At 33.0% G+C, this 16,664-nt stretch overlaps 2 protein-coding genes across 2 annotated transcripts in view; both read right to left on the minus strand.

The window, feature by feature from the left end:
* LOC148307072 (endoplasmic reticulum metallopeptidase 1-like) overlaps positions 1-6,512 on the minus strand; it is a 36,332-nt gene extending 29,820 nt beyond the window's left edge. The window contains exons 1-6 of the mRNA XM_088263989.1: positions 6,141-6,512; positions 4,670-4,843; positions 3,916-4,072; positions 2,342-2,469; positions 1,082-1,210; positions 483-603 (exon numbers count right to left, since the gene is read on the minus strand). Coding sequence (XP_088120115.1) covers positions 483-603; positions 1,082-1,210; positions 2,342-2,469; positions 3,916-4,072; positions 4,670-4,843; positions 6,141-6,437 — 1,006 coding nt within the window. The 5' untranslated portion in view covers positions 6,438-6,512. The remainder of the gene's footprint in view (positions 1-482; positions 604-1,081; positions 1,211-2,341; positions 2,470-3,915; positions 4,073-4,669; positions 4,844-6,140) is intronic.
* Positions 6,513-15,630: 9,118 nt separating this feature from the next.
* The window catches only part of LOC148307073 (endoplasmic reticulum metallopeptidase 1-like), a 33,673-nt gene continuing 32,639 nt past the window's right edge, over positions 15,631-16,664 (minus strand). The window contains exon 18 of the mRNA XM_088263983.1: positions 15,631-16,647. Coding sequence (XP_088120109.1) covers positions 16,486-16,647 — 162 coding nt within the window. The 3' untranslated portion in view covers positions 15,631-16,485. The remainder of the gene's footprint in view (positions 16,648-16,664) is intronic.

A 16,664-nucleotide genomic window follows, 5' to 3' on the forward strand; every position in this document is an offset into this window, starting at 1 on the left:
TCCTTCTTTTTTTTCCATCGTAATGATAAGGTTGTTATATCGCAGAATATGTCCTAACAGGGATAATCGAAACCATCGAAAAAGTTATTTAAGGTGGTATGGACATGTGGAGCGAATGGATAATGAGAGAATGACTAAGAACTTATATTTCGTAAATGTGAACAGGAGAACAAAAGGACAAGATCAATCAGAACCTAAAATCTGGTGGTGTTAAAAGTCTGCGTAATCGGAGGGCACGTTTGATTAGATGTATGATGTGACGGAAGCTCAGTCAGGACAGAAGAGTATGGTGTTCCATCCTCTCCGGTAACCTATGCAGTGTAACAGTGTGATGGTAGTCGTAGTAGTAGAATCATCTCACCTCCGTTTTCTTTTGTTTGCAATTATATATTTTTTTTCTTTTTCATCTGTTAAAACTACTCCATTGGTCACTTTTTATATCCACCTAATTATTTTCATGATTAAGTCTTTTATGAGCTTACCGGGAATTTTTCCAAAGTCTCTAAAAATCCTGAAGTCGGTGTCAGAAGGAAGGATTCCGCTTTGAAATATCTCTTCGCCTATTATATGTCCATGTGGATGAGGAGCACTTGCAGCATAGTACTAGAAAAACAACACCGGGCTATAATAACTACCGGGAGAGACTCATTCACTCTCACAACTCAGATCAGTGTATAGAATTGTTACTATTACAAATGCATTAGCAGTCAATATATTTACTAAGAAATAGAATAAGAATTGATTAGTGGTTTGACTGGAGGTCTAGAACAGGACGCAGAAGCGTGGGTAGGCCCCAGACAGGATGGTCAGATGGCATTTAAAAAGTGGCAGCACTGGAAGAGAGACGTGTCCAACAAAGAACTGTGGAAGTCCAAGAGGGAGGCCTTTGCTCAATACTGGACACAAAAAGAAAGCTGAAGTAAGTAAGTAAGAATTAGTATTGGATTTAAGTTCTTATGAAATCGCTCAATTCCTTTAAAAAATAATAAGTTTAAATAATATAATCATCGGACTTGAAGTGATTAAACAATATTTTATTATGTGATTACTAAGCAGATTTGTTGTTGAACTGAATACGAACTTTGAGAATCCATGGATTTTCCGGACCAGCCTGAAAAAGGATGGATGTGCCTCCTTGACCAGCTCCTTCCAAGTTGATGAACATCCTCGCTGTGGAAGCCCAGCGATGTTGAAGAAACAAATGAGAACCCTGGATAAATGAATTATGTTTATTATTTTAGGTTAGGTTAGGTCAGGGTAGGTTAGGTTAGATATCTTGGAAGCACGCAACTGTCGCCAAGCAGCATGGTCCCCTCCATGCAGGACAACGCGACCGCATCTTAATTAAAATCAAAATCAGCAATCATATTCATTGTTTAGTTGTGTAGGTCCTCATTAAATTTTAAATATTGCACAAAGAAGTCCTTTAAATGCAAATCTGTTCTGTTTACTGTATTCTTTCGAAATCCTTTATTAAAATTGCAACAAAACGTGACCAATCCTGTGTTAAGATAACATTGAATCATTGAATCGCACCAAAACGTAATACATTTACAAGCTAGAATTCCTGATTAAAATCGTTTATAATGGAAATGTGACATTTTGGTGAGGACCTCCACAGTTGTACAAGGATAATTGTAAAATGCTTTATATTTTCATTGATTCTCTATACTATCAAAATCTAACTATAGACTCTCACCTGAACTAATGTAAAGTATAATGAACAATTCCTAATGTGGTACTACAAAAGAATGCTCAAAATATTTTGGGTCGCAAAATTTTGATACAAAGATTTTGTTATTTTTTTTTAAATTACCATCCAAGTTACATAACATCCAAGTTACTCTGAAATCTAACTACGGCTCATGCAACACCGTTTATCACGACCCTACTCAGGCTTCAACTTTTTGAGTTTTATAACCTATGCCTACTCGTGAGTGGATTTACTCTTTATGTTTAAACATAAAGTAACTTTAATTTCATGCAATTCATGAGTGAAAATTCTAGGCAAAAACATTCGCTATTGTTAAATGTTTGGGAAAAGAGAGAGAAGTTATAGACGAAATAAAGAAAACAAAGGTGGAGTACTTAGGCTATTTCATTCGGGTAAAGGTATACAAAGTTATATGTATTATATTATAAGGAAAAGTGAAAGGTAAATGCAGTATAGGAGGAAAGCGTACAATATCCTGGCTAAAAAACTTAGTAGCTGCGGATAAAGTAAAAGTTATGAAGATTGTCAACCTTCAGCATGGAGCAGCCCAATAATAAGGATAAGTTTTACAAAATGAATGTCTTATTATGTTTAAAAGTCTTTTCATATTTGTAATTCATCACTAACCTGTAGTCCAGATTCTTCTGCTCCATTGAATAAGAATATGACATTGTGTTTGAGACGAACGGGAGACTGAGATAGAACTCTGACTAGTTCTAACATTACGGCACACGATATGGCATCATCAAACGCTCCTGAGAAAGAAAGCAACTTAACTATGAACAAAAATACAGCAATACTCCACTTAGCTCCTTGCCAGCTAATTTTTATTTTATTTTTTCTTACATTACATAATATAAACTATGTTATACACTTAATTTACTCTACATCTACATACACACACACATATATATATATATATATATATATATATATATATATGTATATATATATATATATATATATATATATATATATATATATATATATATATATATATATATATATATATATATATATATATATATATATATATATATATATATATATATATATATATATATATATATATATATATATATATATATATATATATATATATATATATATATATATATATATATATATATATATATATATATATATATATATATATATATATATATATATATATATATATATATATATATATATATATATATATATATATATATATATATATATATATATATATATATATATATTTCCTTACAGTATACAAAACATTTATTTTAAAATTCTTTCTTTAAAGACTCTTTTAATTCTTCGTACATTCAGGCATCTCATCATACATTTTCAAACCCTTAAACATTAAACAATTTTGCGACTCTGTTTTTTTCATAAATGGCAGTCTTGTTTTATCCTTTTTCTAGCTAAATGTTCATGACAATTTTTGTTTAAAACTAAATGGCGCGCTCAACAAATTAGCACTAAGCAGGGTCTATTTTCCATATATATAAATGACAATCTTCTTTTTCCTTACTTCATCGCAACTTATTGTCTTTGTAGACTGTTAAGGTCAGCTCTCCTCGTCCTCAGGTTGTAGGTCTTTCTATAATATACATACACCATCATCTAGGTCATGCCTTCGAATCATGTTATATTATTGTGCCATCCATGAATTATTTGTCTTTTGGTCTCAATGGCTCTGAATGCTGGACGATGTATAACACTGTCAGCTGGAGTGTCCCTTAGAGGTAAAATAAAGAGTTCACACATTTGTGGAAACCTGGATGTAACTGACATCAATAGTAAGGTAGAGGAAAGGCAATTGAGATGGTATTGGCATAAAGGATGTAAAGAACCTGAACATATTGTAAACCAGGCAATCGGCATGGATTTTCTTCGAAAGATAGCTAGAGGAACATCAAAGAACTCATGGATGCTACAGAAAGATAACATGATTCGAATGTATGACCTAGGTGCTGTTGTATATGATAGAAAGGCCCAAAACCTGAGGACGAAAAGAGCTGTCCCTAACAATCTACAAAGACGATAAGTTGGAATGGAGCCAGGAAAGAGACTCATGCATATTCTTCTTCTTTTTCATCTTTTTTTAGGACTAGTCCTGTCATTCTCCGGTCCGCTCCTGGGAAGTGTAAGACAAGCTGTCCCTCCAAAGCATATTCAAAGATCAAAATTAATAAAACAGTATTTATTACCAGGACTTGTTGGAACGGAGTCATAGTGGCAGTTGACTAGAATGCTGTGATCCTTACTTGCACCCTCTAACATGGCCACAACATTCTGGATATTGTCATAGACATTTACAAATGCTAACTTGAATCCTAATGTGTAGGCGCCAGACCCCTTTTGTGTCTAAAAATATACAAAATATTTACAGTGACAAATGGTTTGAATTATCAATACAGCCAGGGGTGTGTGTTGACTGTTTAAAGAAGGGAATAAAAAACATATGTATTTTACTTGAAAGATAGGCATGGATCAAAATTATGTAGGTACACATTAAAAATTTAATTGGTTTGAGAAAGCTTTTATCTATATTATTCTTCATCTATGTTGAGATGTCAAAAATAACTCCTGAGTGGAGAAACCCAGATTTGTGATCAAAGATTTGGACACACCGAGAAATGTTGTGAATAAAATGAAGTTTTTTAATTACTTTTTTTATCAAAAAGGAATAACCCGCATAGCCTCTATTAGAGGCTTGTCTGCAGGTAGGATAGTAAGACTAGGCAAGATAAACGTGAAGAATACATCATAATCACCCAGAATAATTAAAAATAAATCTTTCTTGAATTTATTTTGCACTTGGCGGGAATCGAACCCAAGACGCCAGTTTCACAGTCAAGCGTCTACCCAACTACGCCACAGCGCCTGTCAATGCATTATCGCAACACAATAACAATATTTTCCAGTTTTTATGATTTTTAAGTTAAATAATTGATTTATTACCTCAAACAACAGGGTTTGTGATTCGTGTGCATTTTCGCGAGCCATTTGTAGTTCTTCAGTTATTATATTTGGGGCGGTCAACTCATTTTCTATGGAGCCAACTACTCTCGGCCCAAAGTTGGTCAGTTTCCTGAGAGATTCTGCTGATCTATCTCCGCTGAATAACCGAGTGCCCTAATAATAATAAATAAAAAAGCACTCATCGAGAAAGTATGTTAATAAAAGTTTTTCATTTATATTAAATTTATAACCTAGCTAGCTCTAACAGGGGAATTTAAATCCCTCATATATGTTTTTGTAATTTTTTTTTTTAAAGAAATATTTGTGTTTTAATTATTTACTAAAATACTTCAAAAACTATAGGTATCAAATTGTAGTAGAGTGGGTTTGAACCTAGAAACTCTGACTCAAGAGTCCGCGACACTAACCACGGGACCACAACCTGACACATTTAATTTCATAACATAAGTATTACAAGAGCTACGTACTCCATATTTTTTGTAATCTTAAAAATAATATTAAAGAATATTTTCCTTTTTTTTAATCTCATAATTTCAAATTGTTAAATGTTTCAAAATATTGTTTTGAAATATATTGGTAAAAAGCGCAATAATTCAGTGTCACAAGATGTACGTAGTTATGAATCAGGACATTACTTTTTTGTCTGCTAGCGACATGTTATTTTTTTCACTCTAATTAAATGTGGTATTATCACAAGGAGAATTAAACTACTCCACTTTCGTTTGATCCGATTTCCGGCCTGTCATTTATCGGATGGCCGCCGCCAGTCAGCGCTTGACGACACGCTGGAGAGGATGTGGAATCTGTGACTCGAGTTACGAGCTGCGTACTACGATTTCCATACAAATATGAACTGGGGTCTTTTGGTAGCCCGCTTCAAATTACGTGGATTTTTGGATAATCAGTACGGGAAAGATAAAAAAATATCCCTATATTTAATTTATTTATTTATTTTAACTTTATGTTCAGAAAAGAAATAAGTACATTAGCGGGCTTAATTCTAAAAACCGATATCTTCCAACCAAACAAAAACAGACTAGTAATATTGGTCAAAACGTTTGATACAATACTTTTTGCAATGAGAGGGTAGATAGTGCTTGAACATTAAAAAAAACATAAATTACAAATTGATGATAATAAGGAAGGCAAAAGAAAAAGGGAGTTTAGGGAAGGAGGTAGAGGGAAAAACTAAGGGAGGAGGTTTGATGGACAGTTAAGATTTTAATGATAGATAGCAATGCCTCAGAAGTTTCTTAAAAGTTATTAGAGAGGGTGCATTTTTCAACAATTGGACAGGCAATTCATTACATAGTCTGGCCGCTTGGACAGAGAAGGAATTACTGGAGAATGATGTGTTATTGTGAGGAATGGAAAGTGTTCTTACATTATAAAAAATATATATTGAAAAATTTCAAAATGATACACCATAATGATAGATAGTAATACTTACAGCTTTCAGCTCAGAAATAGAACTCGGTAAATGTGATTCAGCCAGGTATACGATAGCGAAGCAGATGAGACCTAGGAATAATGAGATCAAACCCCTTTTCAAGGACCTCGGAGTGCTTGACTTCCTCCCGGCATACTTCCCGGACTGATAGCCTCCACTCAACGGCTCTTCGTAAGAGGAAGACTCATCATCATTCAAGGGATCTCCCAATGAAAATGAATAGTGCAATCCTTCCGAAGTCGGTGTCTCCTCACCTATTGACCTGGTGTTGTATTTTGAATTGATTGAGCTCTCCATTTTTCATATATGTTCAAAGCTATCTTTCAAATTGTGAAATTCTTGAATGCACACATCACAAATTTATTTCTGTTAAATTTCTGAAAGAAAAAACATTATATTATTTTTTGACATCTCATCAAAGATGAAGAAGAATATGGAAGTCTGGGCATTTACGGGGCTTACGACCGTCATAGGCTGGTTTGAGTGATCACTTTACACACGTGTAACATTCACCAATTCTACCCATTATTGACAACCACGCTACTCAAATTCTTGGAAGTTCTATATATATGAACCAATTTAGAAACCTTGTTCATGAATCTCTAGAACTTCACTAGAGACATCTATTGGTGAGATGTAAAGAAGCTTTTTACTAAGCAGAAACTCTTATATTAGTATGTGAGATCCAAACCTGGATTATAATCACACACATGAGAAAAGCCAGAAAATACCATTTTCATTTTTATTATTAAGCTTATAATTTGGCTTTTCTCTGGCTCTTATAATCTGGCTCTTATAATCTGGCTTTTCTCATGTGTGTGATTATAATCCAGGTTTGGATCTCACATACTAATATAAGAGTTTCTGCTTAGTAAAAAGCTTCTTTACATCTCACCAATAGATGTCTCTAGTGAAGTTCTAGAGATTCATGAACAAGGTTTCTAAATTGGTTCATATATATAGAACTTCCAAGAATTTGAGTAGCGTGGTTGTCAATAATGGGTAGAATTGGTGAATGTTACACGTGTGTAAAGTGATCACTCAAACCAGCCTATGACGGTCGTAAGCCCCGTAAATGCCCAGACTTCCATATTCTTCTTCATCTTTGATGAGATGTCAAAAAATAATATGAAAATAACTCCTGTAATTGGAGATAATCCAGATTTTGTGAACAAGTATTTGGACACACTCAAAATGTTGTGAAAAACATTAATTTGTTATTAAGCTTTCCATTTTTCATATATGTTCTAAGCTATCTTTCAAATTGTGAAATTCTTTAATGCTTCCACAAGGGTTACAACTCTCAGTAATGAGGAGTAAGACAGAGAAGAAAATATGAACTTATAATTAATGCTACCGTTCTAGAGGTCCCGGGTTCGATTCCCAAGGGGGGTAAAGTAAATACAAGTGATTTTTTTCACTGTAATATTTATTCAATATTACCCTGGACTGGTACCTGAAGCGGAGGGCTGATCACCTTTTCTTCATGTGTAAACGATCAAGATAACACTGCGTTTATATGATGCAGTGCCCTATGCACCATTGGGTGCGGATAAGGGTTTTTTTTTATCATTAATTTACACAACAACAAAAAAACATTACATTAGTGTGAAGAATGGTAAAGTTGTAAATCAATATTGATCAACTAAATTTGCACAAAGTGATTGTAATCGAGGTCTGCGGTCAATATCCTACATATAATATTGAATCATTCTTTTGGTCTTTCACAGATATATTATATTTCAACAACATACATGAAGATATACATTTTTTAAAAAGGAATAATCCGCAAAATTTCTATTTTAGATGCTTGTCTGCAGGTAGGATAGTAAGGATAGGGAAGGTAAATGTGAAAAATACATCACAAACACCCAGACCACCCCAATAAATAATTTTAATATTTAAAATAACTTATGTAGAAATTTCTAAATGAATTCTGGAATTGAATTTTAAGGGGCAAATCAGAATGGACTCATTTCTATATGTCGCTCACTCCTTTCAAGAACGTTATAAATCAAAAAACTTGATTTTTCAGGAGAACGTTTTTAAAGTTTAAAAATATAATGCAATGTATTAAAAATAAATATCAAGCCACGTACTGAACTTTTTTACTGTACAACAGATCTTTTTAGGTAAAATCTAAAGGTTTTTTCTCTTTTTGAAAAATATTTAGTTTATTAAAAAAAATAATTAAACAATACCTTTTCTTCGAAATGCAAAAACAACACTTTCTGCCCTGTAGCGGTTAAATATTAATCTAAAAATATGCATCTTTTGCTGGAATATAGTAAATTTTCTGGGCATTCCGAAAACATACACAATTGAAAATTTACAAATTTTGATTTATGACGTTCTTGAAAGGAGTGAGCGATGTGTGTATTCAAAATTGTATAAATTGTTACCCGATGCCAGTTTTTGCAGTCGAGAATCAATCGAACTGTCAAGAGTCAAATATGTGCCAAGAGTGTCAGAAATGAAGACTCTAAGGAGCATATCTGGCAAGAGTCTACGAGATAGAATAAGGAACACCAGGATAAGGGAAATACGGGAGATCCAAAACGTCATTAGGTGGGGAAAACAATGAAGAAGACAATGGTATGAGGATATAAAGTATGATGTGAGGATAATGGAACCATCCAGACTCCCCTACATTGCACTGGATGGCTAATCCCAAGGTAGACGACTAAAGAGATGTATTAACAGCTGGGAATCAACATCGCAGGAGGCTAATCCATCTTAAAAACGGGCCACAAGACTCACACCAAGAAGAAGAAGAAGACATGTAGATACTTACTCAAATAAACAACACTATTTAAAACATTTCACATTTAATAAAATCTGGTGTCCATTTAAACTTATCAATTTAATAGAAGGATTAATGGAATACAGGCAAGTAATAAGTGTGATTGAAACTTAATACGTACTTAATTGTGATAATCATATTTAATATTATGTAAAGAAACGTAAAAATAGATGAAGCATATGATTATCTTTGCTGATGTTTATAAAATTGATAAGTGGTTTATATCTGTAACGTGTTTGTTGAAAAATACTGATAAAAAGGTAATACAAGATAGTTTTTTTATGTTGCCAAAAATATTAATGATTTAAAACAATAATAAAACGGATTTAATATTTTCTTTTGTTCAATAAATAAATAATGGAGTCCTAGTTCTAACCCTAATGTATGTTAGTGAAGCATGGAGTCGGTAAACGTAGGATGAAACTAGACTGAATGCAGTCAAAATGAGCCCTCTCAGACAGCCCATGATAGATTTTCAAATGGTGTTATAAGTAAAGAATACAAGGCTGAGATATTAAAATTAAGAAAAATGTATGGAGATGGTTTGGGCGTGTGAATCAAATGAGTGAAGAAAGGATAGTTAAACAAATTTATATGGCGAAAGTGGTTGGTAATAGAAGCAGAGGGAGTCCGAGAAAAACTTGAGATGATCAAGTATTTAAACACATTTGCACAACGGAGTCCTGGTTCCAACTCTAATGTATGGAAGTGAAACATGGAGTTGGCAAAAGAAGGATGAAAGTAGACTGAATGCAGTCGAAATGCGATCTCTCAGAAGAATGTGCGATAAAACGATGTATGATAGATGTGCGAATAGTGAAATAAGGAAGGAATGCAAAGCTGAGATAAGCATTATCGATAAAATTAAGAAAGTTGTGTTTAGATGGTTTGGACATGTGGAACGAATGAGTGAGGAAAGAACAGTAAAACAAATTTATGAGGCGAATGTTAGTGGGAAAAGAAGCAGAGGAAGACCGAGAAAAACATGGCACGATCAGGTATGCCAAATACTTGAAAGTGGTCAGGTCAGAAGTCGGAATAATCGGCACGTATGTATGAGAAGATTTTGTGCAAAGAAAGATTCTATTCTCTCTGCTTACCCCTGCGGAAAGTAGCGTGATGGTATGTTAGTTACTTTAGTTTAATAAATAAATAAATTACGAGAAAATTGGTTGTCTTCCTCTCTCTACCTTTCTCTTTCTGCAGGTAACTGAACGTTTTATTTAATTTTAAAGACAAATATTAAAGTAAAAATCAATTTGAATATTTATCAAATATAGGAATTCACCCCAAAATTAAACAAAACACATAAACAAAAAAAAGAATGAAATATGGTAGTAGCCATTATTATTATTTTAATTTTTTTGCACTGGACAATTTGTTTCAAATAATATTTAACATAAATAAAAGAGTGTATACCGAATACAATTATTAATATATGATTATTAATAAAACAATTGTTTTTTTACCACTTCAGTATTATATTTTAACAACTCATTTCGGAAGCTACATATGCTAAAACTTTATATTCAAACCCGTTGTTTCGGCCAAAATTTGTGTATTTTACAGAATAATTATGAATTAAAAATAGTATTAATAAATGTACGCGAGAAGAACAAAGAGACGCAGTTCAGTAAGTTTTAAATGTTACAAATACTGTCCCCACCCCATACCTTTAAAATAGTATTTAAGGGGTGGCGGACAAATATTTGTGTGCTCAGATTGAATAAGATTCGAAACGTGTATACGCCGCGCTTGCTCTGTTTTTATATTGGTGTCGCTTTGTTCTTCTCGCCCCTTGTGTTTTGTAATTTTCGATATATTTGTGACTCTATGTTCTTATAACTGTGTGATTTTTTAATAAATAAAAGATTATCTTCATTTGCGCGTTTCCGTCTTCCCAATGAAAAGTGTTCCGGTACCGTTAGCAGTAACACCCGTAGATGGAAGCATCTGTAGCTTCTAAAACTAATTGTTAAAATATAATACTGAAGTGGTAAAAAATAAGCGTTTTATTTATAATTTTATCGTTTTACCATCAAAGAGATGGATTGAAAGCTGAAAATCAACATGGAGGGAGGCAAATTCCTCTTAAAAACAGGCCACAAGGCCTACACCAAACAGAAAAAGGAAATGTCTTACCATACAGTAGCTGTCGAAACACTAAATAACACACTTAATATCAATGTGAAAAAATAAATGATGAACCAGAGAGGTACCCAATATGCCGTGCGTAGTGGCATGAAATAAGATAATGTGGCAGCTGCATATTTTATAATGCTCATTCCTGTATGCCTTACTCAGCTCTTGAGAAGGCAATATGTCATGTGATGTGTGGTGCAAGCATTATTTAGGTGCATTGTACTTTTGTGCAGAGTCATCAGGCAGATCAATGTCTCTAGTTACATACTTTCCACTGTCAGCAGTTTTTACTTTCAAAATCCGCCAGATCCATGTAAGTCGATTTTACAAAAAATGCAAAATTCCTCGGGTGACATTTATGTTAAAAGATTTGTCCATGTTTAGATAAAACATTATGAAATAGAGAATTTTCCCATTTTTTTAGGAAATTTAAAAAAAAAACATAAGATACAAACCGATAATGACGTCATCTTAATTTTTGACCTATCCCCGCTCTCTGATTGGCCGATATGAGTCAGAAGGCAAGTTCCATGAATATAGCGGAATTTGAAATACTATACTGTTTTTAAGTAATGTTTAGCAGTTTCAAGTTTATAAATATTTTAAACAATAAAACCCACAATTGGCATTCCGATAGAATATTTATTTTAATATCTCATAAAATTGGATCTGGTGGATTTTGAAAGAAGGCAACACAAGTGTTTCCACGCTTCGTTTGTACTATAAATTTTGCAAATATTGAAATTCTGGAGACTTAAAATGAATACATGCTTAATTGTACATGTTAATAAAAATAATATTTTCCTGTTTAAAAAAAATTGTTGGTATCAATATGAAGCGTTCATCATATTGTTTTTGTGTACTTGCCATTTCAAATCTAGTTTGATTTACCAAAAGTGAAGTTATGTAATTTCTTGAATGTTTTTTAAAAAAAATCTTATCACTGTGGCACATTTTACATCTTATATAAAATAAAACTAAAGCTTTTTTTAAACCACTTTTATTATTGGTACTTTTTTTCCAACCGGTTTCGACAAGCACTTTGTTATCATCAAGGATGAATATGTACTAAAACCGTATAATATGGATATGTGATTCAGAATGGATATGTACTTAAAACAGTGAAATATTAATGGTTTTATTAAGAAGTGATGTACCCTAAAAAAAGTAACAGAAATGCTCAAACTATGCACCAAAACATGGGTGCGTTATCTTAAAATGGGTTATTATAACTCAGTAAACACATCGGATTAAACATCCTCTATCTATTAAGTATTTTTCCGCCTCCGTGATGTAATGGTCAGCGTATTTAGCTACCGCGCTGGAGGTCCCGGGTTCGATTCCCAGGGCGTGGTGAAAATAATATTAGTGATTTTACACGCCAATATCACAGACCAACAATTTACAACTTTTGTTTTGTAACTGGCATAAAAATAGCCGATTTTTATGCACTTTGCATAGCTAAATTCAGAAACAAAAGCAAAAAAAATGTAGCATGCCAGATTTTTAAGTTATGGATATTTTTAATTCTGATATTGACGAAAGTTTATCTTATTATTTATGTATAAATATATACATAAACATATAATGCTTTGTATTCAATATTTATAAGTTAATATATTTCCACTGTTACTCCATAATTATCAATACTTTTTTTGAATCCCTTAGACCTTAGACTAAAACATGTCTAGATACCAACCACTATTATGGTTTCAACATATCGCTCACTCCTTTCAAGAACGTCATAAATCAAAAATCGTCAATTTTCAGTTGTGCATATTTTCGGAATGCCCAGAAAATATACTATATCCCAGCAAAAGAGGCATATTTTTAAGTTAATATTTACCCGCTACAGGGTAGAAAGTGTTGTTTTTGCATTTTGAAGAAAAGGTATTGTTTAATAATTTTTTTAAATAAACTAAATATTTTTCAAATGGAGAAAAAACCTTCAGGTTTTACCTAAAAAGATCTGTTGCACAGTTAAAAGTTCAGTAAGTGGCTTGATATTTATTTTTAATACATTGTATTATATTTTTAAATGTTAAAAACGTTCTCCTGAAAAATTAAGTATTTTGATTTATGACGTTCTTGAAAGGAGTGAGCGATATGGGGTCCATACAAACAATAATATGACTGTAACAGCAAAACTTGACGTGATACAAGCTTGTCACCATATAGACTTTGAATAAGAACGATTAACTTAGTCCAAATCAGTCACCAAATTTTCAGTTACAAAATCATTGTCGGCCAGGACCCTGGACTGGTTACTGAAGGGCAAGAGTGATCACCTTGCCTTCATGAAAGTAACAGTCAAGATAACACTGCGTCAATTCGATGCAGTGCCCTATGCACCATTGGGTGAGGATAAAGGTTATAAGTAAGTAAGTATGTATATATTATAAGAATTTAATAATTATTTTTGTATGTACATAAATTCAAAACACCAATATTTCATTTGCAAATTGATGATATCGTGATATAGGAATGTTGATAGCAATTCTGTTAAAACCAGTGCGTAAAAATTCCCACAGGCTTCAATCCCTTGTTATCAGTATGAAATGCATCAACAGGGTACATACACTCTGTAAAAATAGATTCGAAATACCAAATGACATCACAAATAAAAAATAACAAGATTTGTAGGCAGTAAAAGTTTATTTATTACGAAAAAAGTACAAAAACACACGTTAAAATAAACAACTGTATTGATTTCAAACACAAAGATACAAATTTATATATTTGTGTGAAAAATTTCCAACCTTTTACGATACCAAGTCCTTTTTGACCACAGAACCATAGACTAATCATTTAAATATAGACCATATTTTAAATATGAAGAAATGAACTTAAATCTAGTAAAAAAATGTTGTTTTTAAGCTGCAAGAATGTATATCACAGTTTGAAAATTAAAACCTATTACACAATGCCCAGTAATTTTAATATTTCGATTCATATAAAAGAATACATATTGTTATTTATGTTCTTAAATTTCAGTGGTTGCTACAAATAAATACATTTTTACAGTGTGTCTCTTTCACTCTCAATCACAAGTTATTAAAAAATGCGACGCGAGCGAGACACAGATACATTTTGTATGCTATCAGTGTCCGCTAAGATCAACATAGTCCAATTTATCAAGTCCAAAATGATACTTCGAGATTATTTCCATAGATGTCACCAGTATAAAGAATTAGCTTCATTTTAAGCCTAATATCATTAGGATGTTGACACTTCAATCAGAGAAGTAAGGATTCGGAATTTTGTCACAAATTGCGTGCAAACCGCTATTAAAGAGTTGGTGAAATGTATTTTTAGCATCCTCTTAATTACAGCAAACAGCCCTATAACATTGAAATACGTACCGCGTTATCGGAGGGAGCATTTTGAGTTTACTTTAACCATAGGGAATGATTGAAACGAGTCATTATTAAATTAAAATACAGTGGTACCTCGACATACGAGTGCCCCAACATACGAGTTTTTCGAGATACAAGCCGACGAGCAAGTGATTTTTTGCTTTTAGTTACGAGCGAAATTCGAGATACGAGTTCGGTTCGGTAGTAACACGCAGTCGCGCCATCACGATCTTTTAATGATGACCTTTTTAATGACACTTGCCTAACTCATTTCCGGAACATTCTGAGAGGGAGGAAGAAACAAACCTCCTTGGACATGTTTTTTTCTAAACGGCCTACAGGTGAAAGCGAGAAAAATGTAGCGAAAAAGGCAAAGACCAGTGAGGATATCTAATTTATTTCTTTACATTCTCTTTTTTGTTTTTGTGCAATAAATATTTGATATTTATAAATACGTTTTTATTATTCAAAACCACGTAACAAAAATAACGGGGGGTGACATTTTGGAGGTTGAAACGGATTAATGGTAGTTCAATTGTTTTGTATGGGGAAATTTGCTTTGAGATATGAGTAATTCAAGATACGAGCAAGGTTGCGGAACGAATTAAACTCGTATGTCGAGGTACCACTGTACAGTGAAACCTGTTAGATTGAACACCTTCTCTGAATGAACACCTTTCTATATTATATACATTGAACACACACACATGTATTTTCTCACTAATTCACCTTTTCTGAATGAACACCTTTCTACTTTGAACATTGAACATTAAAAATAATATTTATCATTTAGTTACACACTGTTAGAATGAACATTAAATAATTTTAGATAAGCTAAATATTGGTAAATTCTTTGTCCCCCTTTACTTTTTTTTATTCTTTCAGCTTTTTGAAGATCTTCTTTTTGTATCTCTTGAATCATCAGAGGAAGAAATCAAACCAATTGTTCAAGAAATTCCAATTCCCAAGTCCACAATTCAAAATGCAATTGCCAGCTTAAAGTGCCTCTCAGATTTTGCCAATACACATGAGGTCAAAGGTCTTTCACAGACTTTAAACTCTGTCCGCCATCAGTTGTGCAAGTACCAAGTGGAAAACGTAAAACAAATGACAATTGAAAATTTTTTCTCAAAGAAACAATAAATATTTTTATTTAAATTTAATAAAAAATTTACTTGTATTGGCGTAATTTTTTTTTCTATAATTTTTTAACTAACTAACTAACTAACCATCACGCCGCTTCCCCGCAGGGGTAGGCAGAGAGAATAGAGCGCCACACCACTCTGTCCTTGCAAACATTCTTTGCCTCTTCCACGTTCATGCATCTCCTCATACATACCCGCCGATTGTTACGACTCCTAACCTGACCACTTTCAAGTATTTGGCATACCTGATCGTGCCATGTTTTTCTCGGTCTTCCTCTGCTTCTTTTCCCGCTAACATTCGCCTCATAAATTTGTTTTACCGTTCTTTCCTCACTCATTCGTTCTACATGTCCAAACCATCTCAACACACCTTTCTTAATTTTATCGATAATGCTTATCTCAGCTTTGCATTCCTTCCTTATTTCACTATTCGCACATCTATCATACATCGTTTTGTTACACATTCTTCTGAGAGATCGCATTTCGACTGCACTCAGTTAATTTTTTTATTTACCTGTTAAATTGAACACCTCCTTACATTGAACGTTTTTTTCAATGCACTAGTGGTGTTCAATCTAATAGGTTTCACTGTAACATTTAGAAACATTTACCCTATGTATTATTCTCTACGACAACGCAGTACTTATCTCAACGTTATAGAGGGGTGTACAAATGTTTTACTATTCAGACTACATTATCCCCGATTAGTCTAGATAATAGGAGTCCATCTGAAGTCGCATTTGAAATCTAAGTAGTCCTACAATACTTTTAAATACACGGCACAATATTTTCAAAATATTATGTAAGTAGGTCCAACGAACATTAGCTTATTTTAATATTCAAATTTTATTCAAAGTATGGGCAAAGTGCACTATGATTAAACAATATGAATGATGTTATCAGAAAACGTAAGCGGAATAAGTACTAATCCATCCAGTCATCTGTGTCCATTCCCTGAAGCTGGATAGGAAACTCTGGAATTCCGGCGTTCTCATATCGTTGTGGTGTATATGATTTCCGGCGAGGCCGACATCTACCATCGGAGCTGTTACGTTCGTTACCTGAATTAAATAAAGAA

This window comes from Brachycentrus maculatus, unplaced genomic scaffold, assembly GCF_059751285.1.
Source record: "Brachycentrus maculatus isolate JH-2025_06_01 unplaced genomic scaffold, ASM5975128v1 h1tg000211l, whole genome shotgun sequence".
Taxonomy (NCBI): Eukaryota; Metazoa; Arthropoda; class Insecta; order Trichoptera; family Brachycentridae; genus Brachycentrus; species Brachycentrus maculatus.